The sequence below is a fragment of the Protomyctophum bolini genome, assembly GCF_963924005.1.
Source record: "Protomyctophum bolini genome assembly, chromosome: 6".
Taxonomy (NCBI): Eukaryota; Metazoa; Chordata; class Actinopteri; order Myctophiformes; family Myctophidae; genus Protomyctophum; species Protomyctophum bolini.
In genome coordinates, this window is record NC_137867.1 from 23,561,062 (window position 1) to 23,579,158 (window position 18,097).

An 18,097-nucleotide genomic window follows, 5' to 3' on the forward strand; every position below is an offset into this window, starting at 1 on the left:
ATCAAACTGCGTCTTTTTCCCTCTCTCTGTCCCTGTGTCTGGTGTGCGTGCGTGCGTGCGTGTGCGTGCGTGCGCATGCGCACGCGCGTGTGTGTGCTCACATGTCTCAACATGTGCATGTGGTACTGTATTTTGGATTATTTTCATGCTGTCTAGTTAGAATTTCCATATATTTTTTAAATCTACAAGGCTTTTTTATTTGCCATTTCTTATTTTGTTTGTGCTATAACATGTTGATTAGAACATAGCCAAACCTATACCAAGTCAAATTATTTGTACTGTATATGATGTTTATTTGCCATTAAACTGATTATGATTCAAATATTTACACATGGCTCCAGGGCCTCGCCTCTGTGGGTTCAAAGTCAGATTGTGTGGCATGTGATCCGTCCTGCCTGGACTGTCGGGGTGCCAGCAAGAGGAACTGCACAGAATGTCATGCGCTCCAAATCCTTTCAGATGATGGCCGCTGCATGTCCTGCTGTGGGAATGAATCCCGTAGGGATGGTGCACCCATACCCATGGACTGCTGCGACTGCCAGGCCTCAAGAGGTAAACAGTGAAAGTTGTCAACAAGTTGTCAAGTATTTTTCCAAATTAAATGTAGAGCATGCAACACTGGAGAAAGACTTTGGAGAGAGAAGAGAGAGTCAAACAACAAACAAAACCACTAAAGATCAATAATAATAGAAGATATAATTGTAGTATGATATAACAGTCCCGACTCCCCAGACATATTCAATGGAAAGCCTTGGTCCGCAAACACACCCTTGAATATAGTCCATGATGATTGAAATGAAGCCTGTAAAACAGGAAGGCACAGTAACTCTGGGGAAGAAGTCCCCAAAAGTTAGTGAAGTGCCTTGCTAGGAACATAGACACATACAGTACAATGTGACAATAGCAAAGCTGTTCTCCATCTTCTAACATACCTCCAATGATATGATAATCTCATATCGGAGAAATTCGGTGTGGGACCTGAGGTGGTATTTCTCCTTGGACCTGCAGGCTCACTACAAGAACTCAGGTCATGTGTGTGCCAATCAAAAACAGTTGAAACAGTTTACCTAATTTATCTGATCTAACCCTCTGTCTTGTCTTGTCTTCTGTTTCTTAGCGGAGTGCATCATGAGTGTCAACTTTGTGTTCAGGGGAGCTAAGGAACTTGAACTGGAGGGCCGAGGAAGCAGTGCCAAAATCTTTGTCACTACCTGTGTGCTACTCATCATTGTGGTGGGTGGAGGAGTTTTTGTCTTCCTCCAAGCTCGCTCCAAAAAACATCCTATTGTCAGCACTCTTAAAAACAAAGCTGGAGGTTATGAGAAACTTGACAGCAATGGCGGCAGCACCACACAAAACACCACCTCATCATTTGGGGAGTACAGTGACCGCATCATTGATTGCGAGGATGATGATGAGGAGAATGATGACGACGATATTGTGTATATGGGACAGGACGGCACGGTGTATCGTAAGTTCAAGTACGGACTCCTGGATGAAGATGAGGAAATCGAGTTGGAATATGATGATGAAGTCTATTCCTTCAAATAAAAAGGAAGCACCACAGACTTGACAGGGTGGCTCTTCACTGAACACAGCATGTGTGTTCTCCCAGTGTTGTGGAAATTGTATTTATAATTTTTAATGTTAATTATATATTTTACACAATAATTGTACAATAATCCAAATATTGTATTAATGTAAAAGTCATTGGTAGCCATTTTAGTTTCAAGGGATTATGCACCAGGGAATAACCATTATATTCAGTCATATGATGTGGTTAACAGTGAACCACACCTGGCTGCATGTGAGTGACACAAACAAACTTCAAACCTCAGGGGTGTGCTTCAAATGTTATAAAATGTATTTGCATGCTGTTTACAGTTTTTTTTCTCAAAAAAAAAATCAATCATGTTTACAATATTTACAGTAATTATACTGTGAATGATAATCTTGATGTTATAAAAACAAGGCCTTTTGGCATGCTACACACATCTGTCATCAGGTAAGCAATTAGCATGGAAAGTCTAACCGTACATTTTTATTCTGATGTTGAGTTCTATACTGTGACTTTGATGTAAAATATGCAACACCATGAGTAATACTCCATAAAAGATATGAAATCATAGCATAATGTTATGGATGAATTTGAGCAACATATTGTATTAGACACCAATGATAACATGAGGTTGTATGACATATTTTTGTATTTATATGAGTCTGTTCTGAGCAAAATCTCCCTCTTTTTTCCAGTGGTGTAAAGGTATTGCACCAATATGGTTTTATTACCAAGGGGTTATAGTAATAATCATCATGATTTTTCTCCCTATTTTGTTGAGGTGTAATGCTTAATAATAAAGTTGGATTTGTTTTGTCAGATTGACATTTTGGCTCAATCATTTGTGTGAATGATGACCATGCTGACACAATTCTGGAGTTCACCACCGCCGCCACCACCAAATTCAAAGTAGTACTGTGTGGGTACAGTAGAGCAGCACACATGACAACAGTATATGTATACCAGGTATTTGGACATTATCATCGCTGATGACAATGTCTTGATGTTGTGTATGAAAATGGGCGGAAATCACTGGAAAATGAATGAAGTTATCTTTAATTACATTATTATAAGTAATACTATTAGAGTTGTACTATTACTCGAACGAAAATAAAAGCTTGGGGGGGGGGGGAGATGCAATGCAAATGAAAGACATATACTGTGTATCCCTATTCCCTGACATAATTTTATAGCTAAACGGACAGAATTCTATTTTATTTGAATGATGAAACCCAGCTGCCATTAATAGTTGGAAATGGAAATGGAAATTGCGGAAATTGCGGAAATGGAAATTGCGGAAATTGTAATTGCGGAAATTGCGGAAATGGTGGAAATGAAAATTGCGGAAATTTCGGAAATTGCGGAAATGGAAATTGCGGAAATTGCGGAAATGGAAATTGAGGAAATTGCGGAAATGGAAATTGCGGAAATGGTAATTGCGGAAATTGCTCTTCACTTATAGCTATCTATTTTCAGGTAGATTGTTTTATTTTACTCAGTCAGCCATATCACTACTCATTTTTTTTCATGAAAAAGGTCATAGCTGGGTAATCTATTTTCAGGCAAATTGTGTTTATTGTATTTTATTTTACTCAGCCATAACAATTTATTTTCTGTTAACCAACTTGCTGGCTGGCACGCAGGCAGACAGCTACTCATAGACAGGCAGACAGACAGACAGCTACTCGTGGAGAATTGGACAGGCAGGCAGTCAGACAGCTACTCATAGACAGGCAGACAGACAGCCACTCATGGAGAATTGGACAGGCAGGCAGACATACTCATGGACAATTGGACAGGCAGGAAGGCAGACAGCTACTCATAGACAGACAGACAGCTACTCATGGACAATTGGACAGGCAGGAAGGCAGACAGCTACTCATAGACAGACAGACAGCTACTCATAGACAATTGGGCAGGCAGGCAGACAGCTACTCATAGACAGACAGACAGCTACTCATGGACAATTGGACAGGCAGGAAGGCAGACAGCAACTCATAGACAGGCAGACAGACAGCTACTCATGGACAATTAGGCAGGCAGGCAGACAGCTACTCATAGACAGGCAGACAGACAGCTACTCATGGACAATTAGGCAGGCAGGCAGACAGGCAGACAGACAGCTACTCATGGACAATTGGACAGGCAGGCAGACAGACAGCTACTCATAGACAGGCAGGCAGACAGCTACTCATAGACAGGCAGACAGTAAGACAGCTACTCATTGACAGACAGACAAATAACTACTCATGGACAGACAGACAGGCAGGCAGGCAAAGAGCTACTCATGTTATGTTATTATGTTATTATAACAGCTACTCATGTTATGTGCAATAATTTGTGCAGAAACAGCTCTTTGTGTTTATGCAAGAAAATGTAACACGTTTATTTATTTACATATTGTGTGCATGCACATTGTACTTTGATACATTTTGCGAAAATAAAGCAATTGAAAGAGAGAAGTTATCAAGTATCATTAATGTCGTAATTTTATCTACTGGCCCCTGGCCCCTTGCCATTTTTGTAATGTGGCCCACAGGTAAATCTATTTGAGTATCCCTGCCCTAGGCCATACCACCCATGACTAAAATTTGCATTTAAAACAAAATGTGAGACATCAGTTTGGATCTGATTCTGGTCACTAAAAGGGCATCGAGGGCTTTCCTGTTGTTCTGTAGCTGCTGTCTATGAGGTCTATAGTATTTTATTTTACTCAGCCATAACAATTTATTTTCTGTTAACCAACTTGCTGGCTGGCACGCAGGCAGACAGCTACTCATAGACAGGCAGACAGACAGACAGCTACTCGTGGAGAATTGGACAGGCAGGCAGTCAGACAGCTACTCATAGACAGGCAGACAGACAGCCACTCATGGAGAATTGGACAGGCAGGCAGACATACTCATGGACAATTGGACAGGCAGGAAGGCAGACAGCTACTCATAGACAGACAGACAGCTACTCATGGACAATTGGACAGGCAGGAAGGCAGACAGCTACTCATAGACAGACAGACAGCTACTCATAGACAATTGGGCAGACAGCAACTCATAGACAGGCAGACAGACAGCTACTCATGGACAATTAGGCAGGCAGGCAGACAGCTACTCATAGACAGGCAGACAGACAGCTACTCATGGACAATTAGGCAGGCAGGCAGACAGGCAGACAGACAGCTACTCATGGACAATTGGACAGGCAGGCAGACAGACAGCTACTCATAGACAGGCAGGCAGACAGCTACTCATAGACAGGCAGACAGTAAGACAGCTACTCATTGACAGACAGACAAATAACTACTCATGGACAGACAGACAGGCAGGCAGGCAAAGAGCTACTCATGTTATGTTATTATGTTATTATAACAGCTACTCATGTTATGTGCAATAATTTGTGCAGAAACAGCTCTTTGTGTTTATGCAAGAAAATGTAACACGTTTATTTATTTACATATTGTGTGCATGCACATTGTACTTTGATACATTTTGCGAAAATAAAGCAATTGAAAGAGAGAAGTTATCAAGTATCATTAATGTCGTAATTTTATCTACTGGCCCCTGGCCCCTTGCCATTTTTGTAATGTGGCCCACAGGTAAATCTATTTGAGTATCCCTGCCCTAGGCCATACCACCCATGACTAAAATTTGCATTTAAAACAAAATGTGAGACATCAGTTTGGATCTGATTCTGGTCACTAAAAGGGCATCGAGGGCTTTCCTGTTGTTCTGTAGCTGCTGTCTATGAGGTCTATAGTGGCTCAGTGCAGGGTTGAGATTCTGGTTGGTTTACATTACTGGCCAGGTCAGTGGTCAGGCTGCATTCAGGTGTTAATATACCAACATAAGTCAGAAGTCCATGATTACCTAATCTGGGTTCCCAGGAGTTTTTGAGATGAGATTACCAAATGAGTAGGCAAAGCCATAGAAGACATTTCTTTAATTTCGACGTCAGGCCTAAATGGGTTAAAATACCGGTAGTTTAAACTGTACCGTATGATGACCCTTCCACAGGAGTTTTTTGATATTTACATTTTCACCTAGGTGAATTGGATGACACATTTTAAGAAATTAACACCATGAAACTTCCCCAGTTTTCTGAAATTGTACATTTAAATATGCAAATTAGGCATATAGGAAAACATGACAGATTTTGCATAACTTTCCAGAATCTAAATCGGAAAAATGTGATATAGCCAGAGGCAACCTTCTTATTTAATGTTGTTTACATGTTAGAATCAAAGGTTTTAAGTAATAAGTCGCTAACCCCATCCCGTCCCCCCTGTCCCACACAAGTGATATTTCTGCCCCTCAAATGAACACTTTGGATCTAGTCACCCTACCCGAAGAGGATCATAACATCATTGGCTCTGAGGGTGAGAACTTAAAAAAAACTTTAAAATCTGAACCTTTGTCGACTTTATCGTTGTAAATAATATATCATGACTATTTTTTCTTTTTAATCATATTTACATTATTATTTATATTTTTATATATTTTTTTATGTACTATATATATATATATATATATATATATATATATATATATATATATATATATAGGTTATATATATATATATATATATATATATATATATATATATATATGTTTTTTTTATTATTATTATTTTGCCGCAAAGGCCGCTGGGAAATGGCGTCCAACATAAACAGAAGAAGACTGCCCTCCAAGACTGTGGAGGGCAGCATTCCATGGCAGCATTGCACGAAAGTGTACAGTCTGTCAGAAGAAAAATCTCAAGCTCCTCCTTGTGACCCGGATGGTATCTACAGCCCGCCAATTTCTGAAGTTTTCTGTTTATGTTTATTTTCTGTCACTGTCAGTGTTGTTTGATCTGCTAAAACGTGTTGACGCTTCAAACTCCAACGCGACATGTATTTTTTTTACGGTTTGACCAGCAGTTGTATACTTTAGTTGCGACTAGTTGTATGTGACTTTAGATATAAAAATATACCGATCCTACTAGCCTAGCGCGACCCAATGTGTGGATTCTCGATAGTAACAATTTGCCTTTTTCCCCAATAAGAGGCCAGCAATAGGTATAGTTATGTGCTTGTGTGCCTTAATATGTCAATGAGATTAACTGTTAACACAAACATGGACGTTAAATGAGTGAGTGGTCTTAATCCTTTTGTCTAAGAACTACAATGTGGAACGACATTGAACTTCTGACTAACGAGGACACCAACAGTCTTCGGCTTCGCAATGTTTCAGATGAAAATAGTGGCTTGTATCAAGTGGATACATTGGTCAAAATTTCCACTGGTGAAAAGGTAAGCTATGGTTAAAATACCGGTATTCATGTGATCATGGACAATTTGGACAGACACCATACAGTGTCCTGTCCTCACAACACAAAAAGTACCTTGCATTTGCTCTACTCGTGTGTTGTATAACTTTTTAAACGGCACCTTTAAACTACCGGTATATTGTATTGACCAAAAATCTTGTAAAAATTATTGTTTTTTGCAGGTGCAGTCCAATCCGCAGCTCTATTCCTCTAGTGATACGAATAGTAGCATTGTTGTTGCTGACAGAACCATTATTCTGTTTGATCACAATTATCAGAACATCCTGCTGCACCTTGACTTTGGTAAATGTCTCTTTGATATTGCTTGTTTCAGCATCAATTAGTTTGTGTTCTTCTAGAATTGAAGAATCAGTCTATTAACTTGTTTGTTTCATGGTACATATTCAAATCTGTGTGCCAAACAAATTAATAAAACTATTATGCAGAGAGCTGTGTTACTGTACTGTAGTCTAATACATTTTACCTAAACAAAGCAGTAATGAGGGCCGGGTGGTGTAACTTTTTCCCCCCAGAAACTGCTGTGGATGCAGTGGATGTGTGTCTGGAAGGACAGTTTTTGGTGGTCTGCGAAAGAAATGGAAACCTCCATTTGATCTATGTCCCACAAAAGAGGATCCTCCTCACCAGGGTATGTCTTGTGTCCTTTCATAGTCCTATTTAGTGCTGAAAAAGATGAGCTCTGCAGAGCGGGCAGTCTGCAGGAGCTGTCTTTCGCTGGCCATGCAATCTGGCTGCAGTGTTGTTGTCAGACCAGCTGCTCTGCTTTCATCTCTTCTCACACTCGTTCTCAACTTCTCAACAATAAAACAAATACTCTCTAAGATTATTACAAACCGATACTAGGCTACACAAATAAACAACATGTTCACATAACAAACAAACACAAGATACCTCCGTTTCCCACAATGCATCGCTTTCTTTTTTTAGGCTTTTCTGTTTTTATTGATAGTATCAAGTGAAGATAGACAGGAAAGAGGGAGAAGGGGAGAGACATGCAGAAAAGGTCGTTATGAACGGGACTCGAACACGCAACGCGCTGTCAGGCCATAGCCTATGGGCACTTGGCCAGTCGGTACCCCCACATCACGTTCTTAACCAACTGCGTTTGATATCTCTCTCTCACACACACACACACACACACACACACACACACACACACACACACACACACACACACACACACACACACACACACACACACACACAAATCAGCCTGTTTCAGCCACAACACAACACCCAGGCCCAGCTGGCTGGAAGTCAAGGAGGACGCACCGCCACAGTGAGGGCTAGTCAGATATTGAGTTTGAATCTTTATTTCGGTCATTTAAAAAATAAAACAAAATGGTTGTTAAGCAATTTACATTGTTTAGTCAACATGGTGACTATTTTAGCCGAAAAGGTATGGGCTGAATCATAAAGCTTTGTATCCGCTGTGCAAGGCTCATTTCCCGGCCACAAACACATAAAAACTTTGCCAAGGACCTCCGATATTTACAAGCGACTTCGGCGCTAGCCGTGAGGGAGTATGAATTTACTTTTATAGAGCCAAACTAAAAGTCTGGTCGGGGACCCTTCCCAAAACTTTTTTTCAGTACTAAATAAATAGGTGTATGAATCGACCCCTACACCTTATTGGATTGTGGCAATGTCCTTTTTTTTGCAACTTATTGTTTTTATTGTCATTGGTAAACGATACATTTTATACACAAGCACAGCATAGGTTACACAGCATTAGGTTCTCAATGCAAAATTCACATTGTCTCCTCAAAGAGACAGCAGCAACATTAAAAGTAACACATTTGAAAAAAGAATAATCATAAATAATAATATTAACAATAATAATAATAAAGTGAAGAAATGTAAACATGAAAGACAACATCTGATCGAGTAATTAAGTCAAAGGACATGAAAGAAAAGGGAAGAGAATGATAAATAGTAAATGCGAGTTACAGAATGTACCATACATATTTTTATTGTCACACAATGCGCATCTACCCACATATTGCGGCAATGTCCTTTTAACTTGTATTGGTTTGGTATGCAGTACTTGTCTGAAGTCATCCACAATGTTTCGGTGTCCCTGCTTGAGACAATCGACCCAGCCATAATGAAAGCCTGTATAACTATCCAGTGTGCTTTCTAATGGGAATGAAATTACCGGTAATGTGATTTGATTGATGAATACAAAGGAATATCTTACAGGTTTTGGTGGAGAAACCATGTAAAGGAAATGATAAAACATACCGGCATCTCGTCATAGAGGAGGATAAGGACTCATCAGGTGAGCTCTTTCCAGCTGCTTATTAGAAACTAGCTTTGGAGATGGACTGTTATAATAATCTGGATTTGAAGGGGAATAAATTGATCTTTTTGTGACTAATTGAAATGGATGACGTTATGGAATGTTAGATTGAAAGCCTCGTTGGACCTATTTTATTGTTTCATGCTTGCAGGAATATATCGCATCTTACTCCTCATAAACGAGGGATTTTTCCACATCACAAACCTTGCTTTAGTGAAGATCCAGACTGGTATGTGGTAATTTATAAAGCAAAATACTTACTGTATCTCTATGTTGGAGTTTATTCGTTTTTTTTTGTTCTTTAGCCATTGACAAAACGGATGTCGGAGCCTTGAAAGAGGTAATTGAAGTGTGTGTGTGTGTGTGTGTGTGTGTGTGTGGGGGGGGGGGGGGGCAATAACAGTGGCAATAACAGTGGCGACATTAATTCTTACCATAGAGACTTAGAAAAAAATGAATACATTTTTATCCCACGATTTTGTAACTCATTTTTTCACCCAGTGTCAATTATCTAATGTAATCCTGGGCGCTACACTTCCTCTGCAAACCTGGGGAGGGCAGCGGACTGACCTCATGCCTTCAATGCATGAGGAGTCCAAGCTGCTTCTTTTCACCTGACAGGGGGGAGTTTCCCCGACTGGACATAGCGCATGGAAGAAACACATTATTCCGACCAGTTCCTTTCCCCTCCATCAGGCGCCTCGGCTGGCCAGGGGGAGGTAGTTTAGAGTCCAGGATTACTGCATGTTTTTGTGAGCGTACCTACCCTAGGGCACACAGGGAGAACATGCAAACTCCACACAGAAAGGCCCTTTTGCCAACCTGCCTCGGGAATGGGCACTGATGACGTGGGAATCGAACCCAGGACCTTTTAGCTGTGAGGCGACAGCACTACCGACTGTGCCATGACCTCCGAGACTTCCAAATTTGATATTGATTATTGTACGCCTTGAATCAAGCCATCCAGGATCCTGGTCATGACCATAAAACCTTTGATTCTGTGAGAAAAAGAAAGAAACCAAACCATGTATATTGAGCACCACCAGGTAATATTGGCTAAAGGTTCGGTAAACCTAAACCTAGGGTAGAAAAATAGATGGATGCAGTGGCCTACAATATTATAATTAAGGAACATTCAATGATAAAGTTACAGAGTACAGTGAGGGGATATCATTAGATGCAGCTATGCCTAATTAACACAAGCTCAGATTATTCCTGGAGAACGGAGGAGAGAGAGAAGGTACCAGAATGCATTAAATTAGTGATGTAATTGCGTCTGAATATTAACCCCGTCCTGCCTTCCGGACCGGGTTGACGGATCGACCCACGAACCACTAATGGATAGATATTTAATGAAACTTTGCCTCCTTTCAGCTCCAGTCTCTCATCAAGATCGACTTCTGTTCCACCAATGCGTCACATGGGGAAGGATGCAGTACAGCAGTGATGTTCAATCTAAGCCACGAAGTTCATCTCATTATTGGGGTACATACATAAAATCTCTTTATTATCCTAGAGAATAGTTGATAGAAGATGGATTTATTCTTCTAAATAGTCAGTGTATTGAAAGGACGGCACTAAATGAGCAAGGCATGGCCAGCTTGGTTGTTAAAGCTGTTTGTACACTCTCCATTTGAACACAATCAGTGCCGGGATTTCTTTCAAAATAGAAGCTCGGGGTGCCGGGAAGATATGGCCGCTTTTACTCTGTAAGCCCACCCCCCCCTTCCATTTCGGAAAAAAAATTCTGAGACATATTTTTGCTTGCTTACCTCGCTAAGATTACGATAAAAGTTGCTGATGATCGCTCGCTTCATATTTTGAACGAGAGGCATGTTTAAGTCAGAAATGAAGAGTTTAGTATATCCATCTTGTCAAAACCATGGAGAGCTCCCTAAAAGGCCTAGATTACACGCGCACCGAGCCTTTCTTTGTGAACGATAAACAGGGAAGTGAACGACAACGCACATGCGGGAAAGAGCAGTATGGTGTAGAAGGAGAGGCCAAAAAAAAAGAGAGAATTTCAGAATATTTTTCTCTCGGATGATGCGTTAGCCGTCGGTTGGATTAGTTATGACTTTCCCACACGTCGTACGGTCTAAATGGGTTAAGGGGGAAATGCTCTTAAAACATTTGCTTGAAATCACAATGGTGGGACTGCCATCATGATTTTTTTATGAATTTTGGGGTGCAGTACTTAGTTTAGACAGTTTTTGGTTTAGACTAGTCATTGGTTAGACCAGTCATTAGTCCTACAACTACAACCTATCTCAAACCCTCACCCTAAACCTAACCTCCCACGGGGCAGCACACCTAAACCTAACCGTAACCCATGTCTAACCAATGACTGGTCTAAACTAAGTATGCACCCCAAGTTTTGTACTGGGTCAGATTAAAAGGTGCTGTCTGTAATGGTAATTGTTTTTAATTAAAAAAAGAAAACAGATTCTTCTCAATTGATTTATTTCTAAAGGGTAATCAAGAGGACGTTCTCTCCCACTGGACATTGGAACCATATCAGACCACTATGCGCCTTGCACAGTCTCTGGATTCTAGCTTAATCCCAGGTGATTTCTTCCATCATGTAATTTAATGTATTATTAGATTTTGCATTACCATACATTCTACACTAGATGAGAAATTGTTCTTAAAGCTGCAATCTGTAACTTGTATGTCCTACCTTGTCCTACCCAGGTCCTCAACGTCATAGGCCCCAACATTTCTACTGTTGAGGTCATACAGAAAATTTGTTTGATCAGAGTATACAGTATATTATGCTTTTGAGCTTAATTATACCACTTGTCAATCAGTAGTGGTCCTACCTGACCACAGAACATACATTTCTCAACATAAGAGCCGGTAGACCAACTATAACCACAGCAGTTGTGTTCGTTACATTGTATTAACATGCTCTATTATAGAGCGTCGCAGTCCCGCCCCATTTCATGACGACAAAAGCCCCGGATTTTTTATTTGTTTTATTTAAAGACGTTTACGGCGCGGACAAAGCCAACTTGGCTCATGATAAATCGTGACAATAAACACAATGTTTTAGGCCGATCAAATAATTAGTAAGAAGGAAAAACTAAATCAAAAGTGTTTCCCTGAAGAGCGAAGTCTGGAGCACTCTGATGGAGCTGTTGCCCCTGTGACCCGACTACAGATAAGCGGTTGAAGATGGATTGAGAAATAGAGGGGACATATTTGAACTAGTATCCATCCATCCAAGTTAACCTGATCGGGGGCGGTATTGAGTTCACTGAAACAAATGGGAATCAAGTGTCTCAAATTCAATGTGTTTATCATATATACTTGGCACAAAAAGTTCGGAAACTTTGCTCCATTATTTCTCCACTTATCTCCACTAATTATATCATTTTAATCGTTGATTAGTAACCCATGTGACTATGTGTTTGTAAGGACTATGTGGAATGAGAAACACTGCTAAACGTGAGTGTTGCACCCCCAAACAATTTGCCAAAATGGCAAATGATTGGTTTTCAACACTTGCTTAGTGGATTGGATGATTGCATTAATTTTTAATTTTACAAGAAGTCAAGTGGAAGTGTGGAAGGTACGCTGCGTCGCTGCCACTCAAGTGACTACAGGCTAATCAAAGCACGTCTTTTCCGGGACTTAATCCAAACGAGCTTTATTGGCTCCCCAGGTTGGCAGAGGGAGTGTAGGATTGCAATAATCGTGGGATAAAATTTAAGAAGGGGGAAAAAAATAATAACATCTTATTCACACAATACAAAGTAATGGATTGCAGCTTTAAATATAGTAGAAAAACATCTTGCTTTCCTGGTTGGAGAAATGTGTTGTAGGGTGGAAGTTATGAGGATGAGTGTCAAGATATTGTTGTTTTTATATATCAGATATTTGCACAAGTGTAATTTATTTGTTAATTTAACTGTTAAGCTGTTGGTTCTCTCACCTTCACTTGCAAGGTGTAAAGAAGATCCTGGTGGTGGAAAATCTCATCTATATTCTAGACACTGAGGTAAGTCCAAAGTTTCTGTTAGTTACCTGATATTTTGTCTATACATATTTATGCTGTATTCTATCAAAATAATTAAAAGTAAAATGTAGAGTTTTTAGTTTTGCTTTGTTTTTTAAGAATGGTCAATCCACATCGTATTTATTTATTTGAACAGACCACATGAAAGCAGAGAGTGTCGTATAGCCTATAGGAGGGAGGCACATAACTTAGGCAGAGCTGTGCCAGACTGGCAGTATTGGATCCTAAACTAGCAGCAGGCAATTTAGGTGCTACCGGTTATTACTATATGACCCATTGTCTCTTGCAATGCAACTATATGCACATAATGGGTCTACTATTAGTACAGTACATGTAGGTTTTCCCCCCACTTTTTGTTTCAGGATGTTCTGAGTATGTGGGACCTACATTGTCTGGTCATGATTTGCTGCTGGCCTGATCTTGCCATACATGACTTCCAACTCATCACAGAGTGCGACTCAGCTGCCATGGCGGTGTATGTATCACAATTTTGTGAGATAGTCAGTGGTGTCATGCTCATAGAACGCAGTACCACACCGTGGTACCACTAATTCTTTGACATGCACATGCAAGGACGGAACGGTGCATGTACGTGCATGCTAGAACGCTTCTCTTGAACCCCCTTCAAGAGAAGACGCACCTAGTCAACGCAAACTTTTTAGTTTCTCTAGTGTGCAGTAAAGATGTTTGTCTGACTATTTTAAGTCTACTTTTGTGTTTGTGTTTCTAAAACTCACACACTATTTAACAATAGGCTTAGGCTATATCAGCTGTTCTGTGTGCATGCCGCCATGCACACACATGCACGCGACGTCATTAAAACATCAGTAAAAAAAACACCATGACACCACTGGAGATTGTATGTACTTGTATTGATTTGTTAGACTGAGTTCATATTTTTTAATGTAACTCAATCTGTATTTCAGCCAAGAAAAGGGCAGCATGAAGAAGATGATTACAATGACCAAGAAGGACAACCACAAGGTATACATCATATTTCTTTAGAGGGAATTTGAAATATCATTTAATGTTAAAGTATGAAGTTTTCTTTTCTTTCTTTATTCTTTTACATTTTTTATTTATTTAGACGAGTACACTTCACGTGCGCTCTCTACCCTCCATGGCTGTTCTCTATTCTCTCGATGTCTCCTCTACCTCTTGCCTCGTTCAGACAAAAATGAACATGGTAATTATCTACAATTCTTGGTCATTGCAATTGAACCACTTCTTTGTTGGTCTCAATACTGTACACTGCTAAACATGTCAACTTTCCTTTATTTCAGGACACAATTTATTTGCTTGAAGGGATATCTGAGAACCCAGAAAGGTAAGCGTGTTCTTTAAAATTTGTCATCATTGATTCATAGTACTATAAATTATGAATATTTGACTGTGATGTGATATCTGAGTGATGGATGTTTATTTTGTATCTTCAATTAGCCCAGAGGAGCCTATATCTTGTGTTGTCATGCGATGCTTCACAGAGGCTTTGCCTGAGAACAGGTAACATAGTTGTCTTGCACTAAATAGTTGGAATATACATTTTATCAGCCTATTACTGTATGTGATTTTCAATAACAAGATATATGAGGTCAATAATAGAAGATACATTTTACTGTTCACAGACTCAGCAGGCTTCTCTACAGGCACAAATTTGAAGAAGCTGAAAAGTTTGCAATTGCATTCGAGCTGGATTTGGAGGTCAGTCTCTCTTCTAAATGGAAATTAAATTCATGTGACCATTGGGGTCAGTACAGTAAAACAAATAAGTTAGATTTCCATGTTGTTGCTTTTGTCCAGTGGTTACAATGGCTGATGGAATTAGACATTTAATTTGCCTCTTCTCCTTTTAATTAAAAATGTCACAGTAGCCAAATGTATACATTATTAATTCCATAATTTTCCATTCCAATTTCACTTGTTTAATCCGTATTCTGTCTTAGTTCTCTATCCTGATTGGATAAAATTGGTATCTGGACCATGAAAATGCAATTTCTGTTTACTAAAGAATATATAATATCTATTTAACACTTATTTTAATCATAATATAAGATAATTTCCCATTATGTCATTAACATCATCGACATGGACGTGATTAATATAGAATATAGTTAGTTATGCCTTGATTAGGGGTTTTTTACTACTACTGACAATGCTACTTCTTGCTCAGCTTGTTTACAAGGTGAAGCTGGACTTTGTGCTGGAGCAGCTGGCTGATGCTTCAGTCGGGGGTTATGGAGACAACGTGTTGTGTGAACTCGTGGAAGAGGCAAACACCAACCTGATGAAAATCATGGTGAGCATGTCATCACTATTTTGAGGGGAGCGATCATTTTTGCATTGAAAGTGAAGTGAAATTAGTTTAGTGTAAAGTTAAAGGTCTGCAATTAAAAGTGTTCATGCTTTGCTGATGGAAGATTATTTTGTGTTTTTCTTAGGATGAGCAGTATGTGGTGGAATACTGCCTTAAGATGCCATGGCCCACCTTTGAGACCGCAGAGAAGATGCTGAACCACACTGCCACACGATATGCCTCTCTGCATATTCAGGAGGCTTTGGCCAGATTGGCCACATTCTGCAGTCTTTATGGACCGGATAAGTTCAAGTAAGTAAGGATGCAATGAAAAGGTTCAATGTTCTGCTGGGGGTCTGTGCCCTAGAATTTGGGTATTGTTCAAAGTTAAAACAAAAAGATATGTAGTTTTAATATATTACAAATAGTAATCGAACCAGTGACACCAAAATATTGAACCGAACCGTGAATTTGGTGAATATACATTCTTTGTGTGTGAATATGTGTTTTGTTTGTTACCTTCAGTGGCATTGCCTGGATTGAGTTTCTGAACTGCACAGACAACTTTGGAGAGATTCTGACCCACTTAAGAGAAGGCAATCTGCAGGGTGCACAGCTCCTTTGGCTCCGACATGAGGTAGTCTCCAAATTGTACAGAGATAGATAGATGCTGAGGTCCTGAGAGGAAAACTTGTTCCTGAGTTGAGGTTTAGTCAGGACTCTGGAATGACCTGCCCGAGGAACCCAGGCTTTCTATCAGTGTCTTCTTTTAAATCACCTGTTTTATAGAAAGGCCTTTCCAAAATTGTGAAATCTTTTGATGTTTTTACTTTAATTTGTCACTGCACATTGTTGTTTGTATTCTGTTGGGATACTTTTTATTTATCTAAAGCACTTTGTAATATTGTTTTATTATAATTGTTTTAATTATTATTACTTCTTCATGAAGTGCAGATGACAAAAGATCTCTGTAAGTAGTATCATGGTAATTTATACACAATGTTCTCTGGACAGGGAGAGATTTCAGAGAAGTTCGACGAGCGTGGACTTGAAACTCTGCTTGTTTCAATCCCTGAGGATTTACCATCCCAAGACCTCTGTCCATGGTTTAGAGCTGTCATTGTCCCTTTTGTAAGGAGGGTACTTCCCAGAGGACAGGTGAGATGTTCGTGTCTTAAAGGAACCACATAGGTATTTTAGCATATTTTATGCCATTGACTACAAATCAGTGCCATTGTGCTAATCATTTTCCAAAGCATATCACAATACATTTTAGGAAGCCACTGGTGTCGCTTTGTGCCCAAGACGTCCACAGACGTCCTGGGCACCACATAGCGGTAATTCCCAGGACGTCTGTGGACGTCTTTGATTTTTTTTTATAAATAAAAAAATAAAAAAATAACATTGGGCACCCTGGGTCACTATTTAGAAAATGTTGAAAGGGCACACAAAGCGTTAAGTACTGCATGAGAATCAACTTGAGACATAATCGTCTTTATCTAATGTATGCAATGCAGTTGAAGGCTCCGAAGTCTATACAAAAGTCTGTAAATCGATTTATGAAAAACAAAGAGTTATATTGCAATATGGCATATGGCAAACATTAATATTTATTTGCCAGTTAAAGTGTGTTTATCACCTGAAATTTTGAAAGAAAAAATAATAATGATTTTAGGCTAATTATTAATGGAAACCACACACAACAAACTGGTACATGGATGTATGTGGTGGATGTATAACATTTATTGTTAGTATTGTTGGCATTAAAGTGTTGCCAAAATATATTTGCAGAAAATCTTGGCAAGATGGCTTGAGCTGAGGGCAAGGAATCTGGAGTTAACAGAAAAGGTGAATTATTTTCTCATCTCTATAATGTATTATTTGTGGATGAATTTGCAAAACAAATGAAATTGAATTGAATTTCAGCCCTTGAATACAATAACAAAAAACATTGCATGGATGCACCTGGGACGTATCCTCAGTGATGTATCCCAAGGTCATCTGGGTTTCGGGTCTCTCGAACATCATACCCCTCACTCAGGCGACCCAGCCGGGGTGATCAAGTCCCGACTTACGTTACAGTAGCTACCCTCAATCAGTCCCACTAGGGCAAAACCAGGGGCGTTGTAACTACTCCAGAACAACTCTGCCAGGGCTGGGAGGTACGCTTCTGGTGCATGGAAGGACTAGGCTCTGTGGGTTGACTCCTGTCCGGGCCCCTCCTACGTCTCACCAGGTCCACGCCTGCTCTCACCAGGCCCAGGACCTGTGCATTGCACCAGAGTCCCAGCACCAGACACTTAATTCATGAGTGGTGGGCAATGGTTCTTCCGCAGACTCCACCTGACCGAGAAGGTGGTGCCTAGGGCTCCGCTTGCTGCTTGAATGGCCCTCCTAAAGGCCTCACAGAGGGTTTGTTGGGCTTCCTCCTGTTGGGAGGACACAGGCTGGGGCGCTAACCCATACTGCTCACCTGGGTGCTGTCTACATTCCGGCTGTCACCCGTCTCTACGGTGGTCACCAGGCTATACCTGGTTGTGACATAGTCCTATGAGTCCAGCCAAGCATATTGTAATATAATATTAATATTCCGATGAA

The 18,097-nt window shown here is 40.1% G+C and overlaps 2 protein-coding genes across 2 annotated transcripts in view; both read left to right on the forward strand.

Annotated features, from left to right (window-relative positions):
• Nucleotides 1-1,845, forward strand: part of LOC308316951 (proprotein convertase subtilisin/kexin type 5-like) — a gene marked incomplete at its 5' end in the record, with an annotated part of 1,909 nt that extends 64 nt beyond the window's left edge. The window contains 2 exons of the mRNA XM_080765742.1: nucleotides 342-552; nucleotides 1,118-1,845. Of these exons, the coding sequence (XP_080621868.1) occupies nucleotides 342-552; nucleotides 1,118-1,551 (645 nt within the window). The 3' untranslated portion in view covers nucleotides 1,552-1,845. The remainder of the gene's footprint in view (nucleotides 1-341; nucleotides 553-1,117) is intronic.
• Nucleotides 1,846-6,373: 4,528 nt separating this feature from the next.
• Nucleotides 6,374-18,097, forward strand: part of kntc1 (kinetochore associated 1) — a 42,969-nt gene continuing 31,245 nt past the window's right edge. The window contains exons 1-21 of the mRNA XM_080766996.1: nucleotides 6,374-6,611; nucleotides 6,713-6,845; nucleotides 7,045-7,165; nucleotides 7,396-7,511; nucleotides 9,086-9,164; nucleotides 9,337-9,414; nucleotides 9,491-9,525; nucleotides 10,560-10,670; nucleotides 11,659-11,752; nucleotides 13,136-13,188; nucleotides 13,569-13,681; nucleotides 14,133-14,190; nucleotides 14,294-14,392; nucleotides 14,490-14,533; nucleotides 14,647-14,709; nucleotides 14,832-14,907; nucleotides 15,377-15,502; nucleotides 15,645-15,811; nucleotides 16,025-16,136; nucleotides 16,514-16,657; nucleotides 17,291-17,347. Coding sequence (XP_080623122.1) covers nucleotides 6,720-6,845; nucleotides 7,045-7,165; nucleotides 7,396-7,511; nucleotides 9,086-9,164; nucleotides 9,337-9,414; nucleotides 9,491-9,525; nucleotides 10,560-10,670; nucleotides 11,659-11,752; nucleotides 13,136-13,188; nucleotides 13,569-13,681; nucleotides 14,133-14,190; nucleotides 14,294-14,392; nucleotides 14,490-14,533; nucleotides 14,647-14,709; nucleotides 14,832-14,907; nucleotides 15,377-15,502; nucleotides 15,645-15,811; nucleotides 16,025-16,136; nucleotides 16,514-16,657; nucleotides 17,291-17,347 — 1,872 coding nt within the window. The 5' untranslated portion in view covers nucleotides 6,374-6,611; nucleotides 6,713-6,719. The remainder of the gene's footprint in view (nucleotides 6,612-6,712; nucleotides 6,846-7,044; nucleotides 7,166-7,395; nucleotides 7,512-9,085; nucleotides 9,165-9,336; nucleotides 9,415-9,490; nucleotides 9,526-10,559; nucleotides 10,671-11,658; nucleotides 11,753-13,135; nucleotides 13,189-13,568; nucleotides 13,682-14,132; nucleotides 14,191-14,293; nucleotides 14,393-14,489; nucleotides 14,534-14,646; nucleotides 14,710-14,831; nucleotides 14,908-15,376; nucleotides 15,503-15,644; nucleotides 15,812-16,024; nucleotides 16,137-16,513; nucleotides 16,658-17,290; nucleotides 17,348-18,097) is intronic.